The sequence below is a fragment of the Erythrolamprus reginae genome, chromosome 3 (genome assembly GCF_031021105.1).
Source record: "Erythrolamprus reginae isolate rEryReg1 chromosome 3, rEryReg1.hap1, whole genome shotgun sequence".
NCBI classification, from domain to species: domain Eukaryota; kingdom Metazoa; phylum Chordata; class Lepidosauria; order Squamata; family Dipsadidae; genus Erythrolamprus; species Erythrolamprus reginae.
In genome coordinates, this window is record NC_091952.1 from 72,162,881 (window position 1) to 72,174,048 (window position 11,168).

Genomic DNA, 11,168 nt, shown 5'->3' on the forward strand with positions numbered 1-11,168 from the left:
GTTTTTTGCCAGTTCAGTGAACCGATTCAAATCGTCCCTACTGGTTCTCCCGAATCGGTTGAAATTCATCCTTGGATGTAAGGTATATCAGGCTGCACTAAACAACTGAGCTAACTTTGTCTTCAACCTTCCAAATGGGTTGGCACTATTGTTCTCCAGCCAGGAAAGGCTAAAGAAGTAGATTTGTGCTTCTTGGGCTAGTTGTGTTTCGTTCTAAGTTTTTGGTGAAGTATAATATTAAAGGGTCTTTACCAGTTATTTTCATATCAACGCCAAATAGGGCATTTTTCATTTATTTTTCCTTAGAATATTCGTCAGTCAAGAAGTATGGGCAATTTGCGAGAAAGGTAAATATCTTTGGTGGAAGATTAAGGCCTTAATCTCTTAATATTGCCTTTGTAGTAAGTGGATTGATTTTTTGCTTCCTGATTTTGTAGTTCCTGTTTGGATGGAATTAGTGATGAACTAGGCTTTTAACCAAGCAAAAATGATTCCATCTGAAATAAGATTTTCTTTTTCTTTTTCTAAAAGTTTATTTCTTTTTTAACACTCATCACATAAACATCAATATATATATAGTAAAAAAATTCAAACTTTACATACTTATACATTACAATCCAATAAACAATTAACTAATACCCTAATCTTGCACCTTTTATAATCTTGTTACCTATCTGTTTTCCCATAGTACTTTATGTCACTCCCCTCCCTCATTCTTTCCTCTACCACCTCTCTCTCTTTCCTCTACCACCTTTCCCCTTCTCTCCTTCCTTCTCTCCTTTTCCATTCTTTTAACCTCCTCCTCTTCTCCCATCTACACTCTGTCTTCTGCCCTCTTCTGTACTTCCTCTTCCTCCCTCTTATTCCTCCCCAGAATAAGTAAATTTGTAATCCATCTTGCAGTTAACAGACAGGTAGTTTGTCTCCCTAACATAACTTAATTAAGCTTATATTGTTTCCATATCTAAGTTTATATCCATATTATTTTTTTCTAGGTATATTCTTATTATTATCTTAATGCTGCCTCCTTAACTGCCTAATTTTGTCACCTGGGTCTGACACCTTTAAGTTTTTATTTTCTTCCATTTTAATCGGTGTTATTTATCTTCTATACATATTCATTTTCCACCCATTCATAAAATTTCCCCCAAATTTTATAATATTCAAATTTTATATTTTATTTATAATATAATATTTTATAATATTCACGGAAGTCCAGAGGTGGGGTTTTGAGGACTTCCGTGTTTTTGCGATACTGTGATTTCGCTGAGGCTCCCCTCGCTGGGAAACCCCATCTCCAGACTTCCGTTGCCAGCGAAGCGCCCGTTTTTGCGCTGCTGGGACTCCCCTGCAGCATCGCAAAAACACAGAAGTCCGGAGGGGGGGTTTCCCATGGAGGGAAGCCTTCGGCTGGCAACGGAAGTCCAGAGGCAGGGCTTCCCAGTGGTGGCGGCTTGAGTTTGTAAGGTGAAAATAGTTCGGAAGAAGAGACAAAAAAATCTTAAATCCTGAGTTCGTATCTCAAAAAGTTCATATGATGAGCGGTTCGTAAGATGAGGTATCACTGTATTCTAATGTATTCAAAATTGTTCTCATATTATCCTTAATCTGTCTTTTAGGTAAAAACCCATTTTGGTCTGAATGTATAAATTCTCTTAAACTGTTTTAAAGCCTATTCACCATTATTGAAGCAAAGATTTTATAATCACATTCAAAAGTGAGATCGGTCTATAGCTCAGTTTCTTCTTTCGGCACTGAAGTTGTGAATGCCTCCGACCATGAATCTGGTATCTTGGCTTTTATTAAAAGTTCATTATAAAGTTCCAACATTAAAATTCCCAATGTTTCTTCTGATGTCTTATATATTTCTGCAGGTAAACCATCTGGTCCTGGTGCTCTACCATTTTTCTGTCTTTCTTTTTTTTTAAAAAAAAAATATTTTTTTTATTATTTTTCATTAGACATACAAAGACAGACAACATTAACATTCAATTGGCTCTGTTAATTCCATCATTGTTATGTTCTTATCTAACAAGTTCTTATCTAACAACTTTTCTGAAATTTTAGGTAGTTCCATTTTCTCCAGGTATTGTTTTATGTCCTTTTTCATTATTTTTTCTTGCTTATATAAATTTTCCTATTATGTCCACACTATGTTTTTTTCTCCTCATTTTGATATTGTAAATTCCCTTCAACATCTTCCAATTATTTAATCAATTTTCCCACTTTCTTCCTCATTTTTTAGGCTAACCATCTCCTTGGTTCATTTTCATGTTCAAACAAATTCTGTTTAGTCATTTGTATTTTTCTAGCCAACTCTTCATTTTCCATCATGTTCATCTTGTGTTTCTTCTGCTCCATCATATTTTTAATCTTTTTATTCTGGGTATTTTTCTGAAGTTCTTTTTCTAATTTCTTATATTCTTCTTCTATTTTTTTTCTTGGTTTTCTTTCTCTGTTTGTTTTATTCACATATGTCATAACCAGTCCTGTAATATCTCACTCCATACAATTGGAGTGAAATATCACTCTTTTTTTTTCCTTTAAAGAAAAGTCACCCCCCCCCCCCCCATAAATTGCTGAAATTCTTTTAATGTCCAACTAGGTTTTTTCTTTTGTCTTTTCCAAGTGGTTGTAATCGGGTTGTAATCTGCCTACATACCTATTTGAATATTTATATTTTGTATATTTGCTAGTAAATCTATTGACATCCTCAACATATCTATTCTTGACCAGGACATATGTCTGGAGGAATAAAATCTATATTGCTTCTTTGTTGGAAACATTCCCCTCCAAGCATCAAAATATTTAATTAATCTACCATAGTAAAAAAAAGGATTTTGGTAGTATTTTTCTTAATTTTTTATTCTTTTTTTGTAATCTTAGAGTCAAATTCCACCTCTACAATAGCATTAAAAGTCTCGCATCATACAAATATTTTCATATTTAATTATTTTAGCATATAATTTAGAATAAAACTTATCTTGACATTCATTTGGTGCATAAATTGCCACTAATAGTATTTTTTTGGTCATTTTTGTTATTTTGGCGCCTGGAGGCTGTGAGGGTCTGGATAGATATTTTCTTTCTACTGATGCTTTTTACAAATATTTCTTGATCTCCATATTAATGATCTCAGCAAGCGTTGGTTTATTTTGCCGAAGTTAATGTGATAACTTTACTGCCCTTAATATACAAAATGTTTATCTTGTCTTATGCCCAATTAGACTTTCAATTCCATTCTGCCCAAAGGAATTAAGCCAGCGTAGCTGTATAGCACCAGATTGGGGAAAACTCTTACGGGTCATGAATATAGACAGTCAATTCCATGCATCTGCAGTTCATATGTTTTCTTTGACCTTTTAGGTCTGTACAAGAACTCTGGAAATGTCACTCGGAAATTGAGGTAAATTTTATTTTGGACTCTTTCCAAACTGCATAAAAATCTTGTACGTGTAAATATTTTTGAGGCATTGGAAAATATAGCATGGTCTTTTATAGCTTCAGACCACAGATTTAGACCATTTTTTAAAAACTACTGCATAATAGCAAAACGCAGTAAGTCTTGAGATCATTCTTCTATAGTCTAATGCCTCCCAATAATCCAATATATTTGGAAGATGCCAAATCAGTAAAAGATGTCTTTGTTACAAATGCTGTCTTTGTGGATATTTCAAGATGAAGAACAGTGCTTACATTTCCTATGTGGGAAACTATTCTGTCCTTTAAATCAGTGTTTCCCAACCTTGGCCACTTGAAGGTATTTGGACTTCAACTCCCAGAATTCCCCAGCCAGCGAATGCCTTGCAGATACCTTCAAGTGGCCAAGGTTGGGAAACACTGCTTTAAATAATTGTTTTAAGTTTAATATCATATTGGTCCTTGTACTTACAGCTATTTGTGCTCGTCTACAAAGGTTTGTGGTGTCTGCAGAATATTTTTGCAGGGGAAGAGCAGAAGATGAAATATAAGATGAGATTGTAACTTGTTTATTTCTCATGTCCTGCTTGCAGTTACACAAACTTGTCTATTTTTCTTGTACTTATGCTATTGTTCAATGAAATTTTCTGTGATAGAAATACAGATAGTCCTCACTTTACTACTGGGACCAGAAACTCTATCATTAAGTGGCATAGTTGTTAAGCCAAACATCACATAGCTGTGTTGGACTTATATCATCCCCATTATGGTCATTAAATGAATCACCACACACAGAAAACAGACGTCACATGACTGTGAATTGTGAATGCCCAACACTGAAAGTTTTTAAAAAGATATTGGGAAAATATTTGTCTGAAGTGATGTAGGGTTTCCTACCTAACAGGGGAATCCCAGCAACCAGTTAGGTCCCACAGAGTTGGCCTTCTCCGGGTCCCGTCAACTAAACAATGTCGTTTGGCGGGACCCAGGGGAAGAGCCTTCTCTGTGGCGGCCCCGACCCTTTGGAACCAACTCCCCCCAGATATCAGAGTTGTCTCCACCCTCCTTGCCTTTCGTAAGCTCCTTAAAACCCACCTCTGTTTTCAGTCATGGGGGAATTGAGACTTTCCCTCCCCCTAGGCTTATAAAATTTATGCATGGTATGTTAGTATGTATGGTTGGTTTTTAAATTGGGGTTTTAAATTAACTTAAACTTAAATATTAGCTTTGTTTACATTGTATTATTATTGCTGTGAGCCGCCCCGAGTCTGCAGAGAGGGGCGGCATACAAACCTGATTAATAATTAGATAGATAGATAGATAGATAGATAGATAGATAGATAGATAGATAGATAGATAGATAGATAGATAGATAGATAGATAGACTAGAATACCTCCAGGATCCCTTACAACTCTGTTATTCTGAGTCTGAGTCTTTTACTATGGGAATGGGGAGAAAAAGACCAGAGTGTTGACTCTGGGTATTTTTAGAAGGGCAGCTTGGGATGAGGTAGAATTTTTGCTTCTAAAATCCTCAATTAAGAGTTCAAATCTAAGGATTACGTTTTAAAACAATGTGATTCAAGAGTGAAAGAAGAAAAATACATTTAAGCTTAATTCCCAGTGGACTCGATTCATATTGTTCATTCATAAAATAGTTGCTCAAGGAATAGCAACTCAGGATCCCACCTTTGCTGTGCTATTCTTGCCCCTACCATATACTCTCTGTACTTTTTGGATGCCAGGTTTATAAACTGGAAAAAAAAGGTAGCCCTGATATGTAAATTGATCTGTTATCACTAGGAATATTGCAGAGAATTCACTGAAAAATGGAAAAGACTGGAACTGGATGTGCTGCTTTGTCCTGCTATAGGTCCTGCTTTTAAGAGTGGGTTTGCTGGAAAACTACCAGGTAATTTTTTAAAAAAACTTGTAAAACAATGTTTTAAAAAGTATGTTCGTATTCTTTGCAACACTTTGAACCAAACACAACTTTACTATGGCTGTACTGTTCCTAGGAAAACGGGTGGCTGCTTTAAAGAGCTTGCACTTTTGAATCTGAAGCACTGCACAATACTATAATATACTCCTGTTATGGATCTTGCCACATTGCATGCCTAGTTCCATCCTGGCTTACAAGCAAGAGAATTCACATTGGCATGTTTCATGTTGTTGTTAAAGCTCATTCAAACTATCTCATTAATTATCTCATTAAACATTTATAAGAGGCAAATATATAGCTGCTTTTTAAAATGTCTGTCTAGTTCTCTGTACACTTGGACAAAAACCTTCATCTGTGGATGACCAAGTCATTCCAAATGGAATCATACTGTTTGATCTTGCTTTTCCATTAGTTAAGAGCCAATTCAAAAGCCTTTATAAACTAGTACAGTGGTACCTTGACTTTTGCAGGGATACGTTCCAAGACCACCCACGAAAGTCAAATTTCCGCGAAGTAGAGACGCTCCCTTCCTTCCTTCCTTCCTCTTCCTCCCTCCTCCATTCCTGGTTTTACTTATCCCCAGAACCCGCTGGGGCAACGGAGCAGCAAGTGGGGGGCTTTGCTGCACTCGCTGCCAGCATCTCCCAGGGCAGCGGCAGAAGTACCGGTGCTCAGGGTCAGGGCAGGGGAAGGGGAAGCTCAAGGCAAGAGGGATCCAGACCAGGACTCGAAGCTGGGATTCCAGGCCGGTTAGCTGGGAGGTTGGACGCTACCACTAAGGGAGGTGGCTTAGGCGGGTGGGGGAAGAAGAGGCGGCAGCGGGCAGCAGTAAGTGACGGCGGCGGAAAAACTATTTATTTATTTATTTAATTGGATTTGTATGCTGCCCCTCTCTGAGGACTTGGGGCAGCTCACAGCAAGTAGATAAACAGAACAATAATATGAATCCAATTAATAATACATTAAAACAACCATTAAATTCAATTAAAAGAAAACCTATCAAACCAATCATTCAACAATCATACTGAGAACTAGTTAAAAAGAGGCTTCAAGTGGAGCGTACCAATGCTCCGAGAATTAAAGGGGAGGGATTGGGAGGCTGGGGTGGAAGTGGAGCTTTTATTTAAAGAAGCCGGACGACTGGGGGGAGAGGAGGAGAGTTAAAACGCACAGTACTGTACATCGGGCGGCTGTGGGAAAACCCGTGGTGTCCAAAAAAATTGCGGAGTATTTTTCACATTAATATTTTTTGAAAACGCATGGCATACCTTTCTGCGAAAGTCAAGGGACCACTGTACACATTTATTCTTTTGAGAATACGTGACTACAATTTTTGTGACAGTGCAGACAATATTTCTAAAATTCTTCGTAAATAGACTGCAGACTGTGGGAATCTAATTTAACAATAGTCTGTAAACTGGTCTGATGATCATCGGCATCCATATAGTCTCCAGAATAAAACTATTTTGAGTGTCTTTTTAAAGAGGGGAAAGTTAAAGACAAGACATGAAACCCCTTGTGTCTGTTTTTAGTTGCTGAGATCGGCTTCAGTTTTTCCAGATAATTTTCTCAGATATAGATTGGGGAGGAGATATGTATGATTAGAATTATGTACCCTATTTTTCGAAGTATAGAAACGTAGAAGACTGACGGCAGAAAAAGACCTCATGATCCATCTAGTCTGCCCTTATACTATTTTCTGTATTTTATCTTAGGATGGATATATGTTTATCCCAGGCATGTTTAAATTCAGTTACTGTGGATTTACCAACCACATCTGCTGGAAATTTGTTCCAAGGATCTACTACTCTTTCAGTAAAATAATATTTTCTCATGTTGCTTTTGATCTTTCCCCCAACTAACTTCAGATTGTGTATAAGATGCACCTTAGGTTTTGGGGAGGAAAATGGTGTGGGGGTGGGGATCTGCCTACCAGGTTTTCATTTGACTAGCGTCCTAAGTCTGATCAGCTTCAGCACATTATTTTATCCCCTGGTTAGGACTTTAAAAAAGAACTTATTCAGAGAGAGTAATAATGAAAGAGCCTGCAAGCTGGTAAGAGCTGGGAAGATCATTAGCATTTTGTTAGAGCTGGAAAGAAACTTATTCAGAGCCAGTAGTGCAATGAAAAAAGCCTGCAAAGATTTAGGGCTCTCTTTGGAGAGAGTAACAGTGAAAAAACCTGCAAGGTAAGAGCTGGGAAGATTGTTAACACATAAAGGCTGAAAAATAAACTTCAAAAAAAGCTACATTCAAAGTTGCACCCAAATTTTCAGCCTCTTTTAAGTGTGCGTCTTATACTCCGAAAAATACGGTAGTACAGTCTTCCTTGTGCTGTTAATCACTGCAAGTTGCTCAAGAGAGCTGAGTAACCATTTAATTTCCTTTCTGTTTTCTTGTCTGTTCAGAGGCCATTGCTAACACCATATTATATAACTACTTGGACTGTCCTGCTGGAATAGTACCAGTTACAACAGTGACAAAGGAGGATGAAGAGGAGCTAAAAAATTTCAAAGGACACTACAATGATTTTGGGGACAAACTCTTTGCAAAGGTACTTGGAATTGCTTCATGATAATGCCCAACAGTATTTACAGGATCCTTGAGATCCGACCACAGTGGAGCCTGTCCATTACGGTCACGTGTCGTGATGGCCATGAAGCAAGGTGGCCTCATTTAACCCCACAAACCTTGATCTCCCTGATACAGCTGTTAAACAGAAAACGGCAAGTTATTAAGTGGAGCACAGGGTGCTTTAGATATATTGAAGAGCCTTAGAGAAGCTAAAGAATTTCAAAGGACACTACAGTGATTTGGGGGACCCTGCCCTGGCCTTCTCCAACCCTGAGACACCACCTTTGTGTGACCACAAAGGAATTGTGGGCATGTTGAAAATAGCAATTCCTTCTGAAGGGCAGCCTGTCATCTTTCCCCAGTGTGAGGCTCAGAGATCTTTGAAAGGTAAGGGTGTGATGGATGACAGGTGTCTGGACAGTAGTCCAAGGCCGGCAGGGTCCCAGTAGAACTGAATGGGGGAGGGAGGGGAAGAGAGTGTTCTGTCCTAGCTAAGAACATAGCAAAACACACAGTTTGTTCGAACTTATCTTTTAATCAATAAACAAGTACTAATAACTGTCTTAGTAGAGGTCACACACGCACACACACAAACTACGGAGAAGGGTGGCATACAAATCTAATTAATAATAATAATAATAATAATAATAATAAACTTAAAGGCAGTATTATCAGCTGCATGGGCCGCCTGCGGGCCACAATACAGAGAAACGGGCAGAGGTGGGCTGTTAAGGTGGAATGATGACGAGTTCTCGCCTCTGTGGCTTTTTAGTGCTAGCGGAGTCCAGCGCAATTATGCTACTGCACCTGTGCAAGTAGCAAAATTGTGTGCAGAGACACGGTTTTTTCACAGGTGAGCTCGTGTTTCGGCATGCGCGGAAGCAAAAAAACTGCACCGAAACATGGGTGCACCCACATCTTAATGCATGATTTTGCTACTTGCACAGGTGCAGTAGCATAATTGCGTTGGACTCCGCTAGCACTCAGATCCACAGAGGCGAGCACATGTCACCGTTCCACCTTAGCAGCCCACCTCTGGAGACGGGGGAGAGAGAGAGAGACGGGGGGAGGGGAGTGTTGTAGTGTCCTTTCTGTCAGTTGTAAGGCTAAGGAATTTGTATTTGTATTTATTAGATTTGTATGCCCCCCCCTCTCCGAAGACTCGGGGCGGCTAACAACAATATAAAAAGACAATGTAAACAAATATAATATTAAAAACAATCTAAAAAAAACCAATTTAAAGAACCACTCATACATACAAGCATACCATGTATAAATTCTATAAGGGGAATTTCAATTCCCCCATGCCTGACGACAGAGGTGGGTTTTAAGGAGCTTGCGAAAGGCAAGGAGGGTGGGGGCAACTCTGATATCTGGGGGGAGCTGGTTCCAGAGGGTCGGGGCCGCCCCAGAGAAGGCTCTTCTCCTGGGTCCCGCCAAATCCCGAATGTCGGGATACTGCAGCAGCTGTAAGTCGTAAAGGAGGTTATAAGGAGCTTTCAGGAGGCATGTTGTAACTTCAGTGGTCACTCTTATCTCAAGGACTATCTGTATTTGTCACTTGCTGTAAAAAGATGCTTTCTTTATTATGTCCTTGTAGGCAGTGAAAGAGTGTGTGGGGCTCCCTGTGGCTGTCCAGTGTGTGGCTTTGCCCTGGCAAGAAGAACTCTGTCTCCGGTTCATGAAAGAAGTGGAGAAGCTAACCAGAGAAAAATCAAGGAAACAATGATAGGCTATCACAGGAAGCAGAATGGAATTCTTTCATAGGAACCACGGACCCTGGGGACTGATTTAGTTTATACAATTTAGGGAGGTCACTATGGATGAATTTGTTGAGAAAAATGTAAGGGGAGCAATAATTATAGGGTTGAGCGGCACACCTCTAATTGCTTACCATTAAAATATTCAGTGTCCCAATAGATACTAAAAATTACCAGGTCTAAAATAATGAAATTGAAAATTTTAACATGGTTTTGGAATCAGAGGGTCTGGGGATGGAGCAGATAGGAATTTCTCCCCCCTGGTAATTATGTACATGAATGAACAGAAAAGTCAAACATCTGATTGTGTACTTGGACATGATAGTATTCCAATGCAATGTATTAATAAAAATTAAATTTCCCTAATCTTCCCTGGGCAGAGGTGAAAGTATGTTTGTCAGTTATTCAGCAACTTAGCAATATATTAAATGTTCAAGTAGTTTCAAGTGGTTTTAAGTTTGAAAATGAGTAACTCTTGGCATTGATTAAGACAGGATGAAGTCCACACATTCTTTTTCCAGGACCAGTTTTTTAGATTTCTAAATTCAGTTAAATGTATTTGCTTTGTTTGCTGCTAATACAACATTATTTTTTGGAATTACAACTTTTTGTGAAACAATGACATGTTTTTTGTTGAAATATCTGTGATTTATCCCTTTATTTTTGCATAGCTTTAATTCTCTCGATCCTCTATTTAGGAAATGTCCAGTGTTTATACAACAATGTTTCCTCCCAGTTTTACATCTCTGCAGCAAGCCCTTCATCTCTTCTTCAGCTTTATTTTATTTATGTATTATTTATTTATTTATTTATTTATTTATTTATTTATTTATTTATTTATTTTGACCAATACACAATGAGGGTTTTAGTGGGTATGTATCTATATACACATAGTAAAATACATGACGAAGGTTATAGAGGAGATACTCATAGTAAAATATATCTAAGAAATAATAGAAAAGAAGATATAATAATAGAACATATCAATGAAAGAATAGAAGAAGAGATAAAAGAATAGAAGAATGGTATATGAGATATAGGAGAGCAATAGGACAGGGGACGGAAGGCACTCTAGTGCACTTGTACTCGCTTCTATCTGACATTTTTCTGCATAATTTTCAGTTTTCCTTCATTCAACTTATTGAAGGCCTATAAAAACATTTTGCAATGAGAAGAAATAATCCCTATTTATTAGATTATATAGCCTTTCTTTTTCTTCAAACACAAAACAAAACAATATGTGGTATGTTTTGGCATATAAGACACACCTTTTTCCCTCCTAAAAGAGGGTGAAAACTTGGGTGTGTTTTTTACACTGAATATAGCTCCGTCCGGGCACTCCCACATTTTAACTTCTGCCTCCCAACAATTTGCCTCCTTGTAGCAAACAGCACAGAGCCTAATTAGCACAAGCAACTGATTATTCGGCTCCAACCATCAGCTGATTCAGGCTGCAGGCAAGAGACCAGTGA

The 11,168-nt window shown here is 38.1% G+C and overlaps 1 protein-coding gene across 1 annotated transcript in view; it reads left to right on the plus strand.

Moving 5' to 3' along the window:
* The window catches only part of LOC139164125 (fatty-acid amide hydrolase 1-like), a 32,360-nt gene extending 22,025 nt beyond the window's left edge, over positions 1-10,335 (plus strand). The window contains exons 11-15 of the mRNA XM_070745818.1: positions 307-347; positions 3,367-3,406; positions 5,224-5,332; positions 7,771-7,916; positions 9,537-10,335. Of these exons, the coding sequence (XP_070601919.1) occupies positions 307-347; positions 3,367-3,406; positions 5,224-5,332; positions 7,771-7,916; positions 9,537-9,665 (465 nt within the window). The 3' untranslated portion in view covers positions 9,666-10,335. The remainder of the gene's footprint in view (positions 1-306; positions 348-3,366; positions 3,407-5,223; positions 5,333-7,770; positions 7,917-9,536) is intronic.
* Positions 10,336-11,168: the final 833 nt, after the last annotated feature.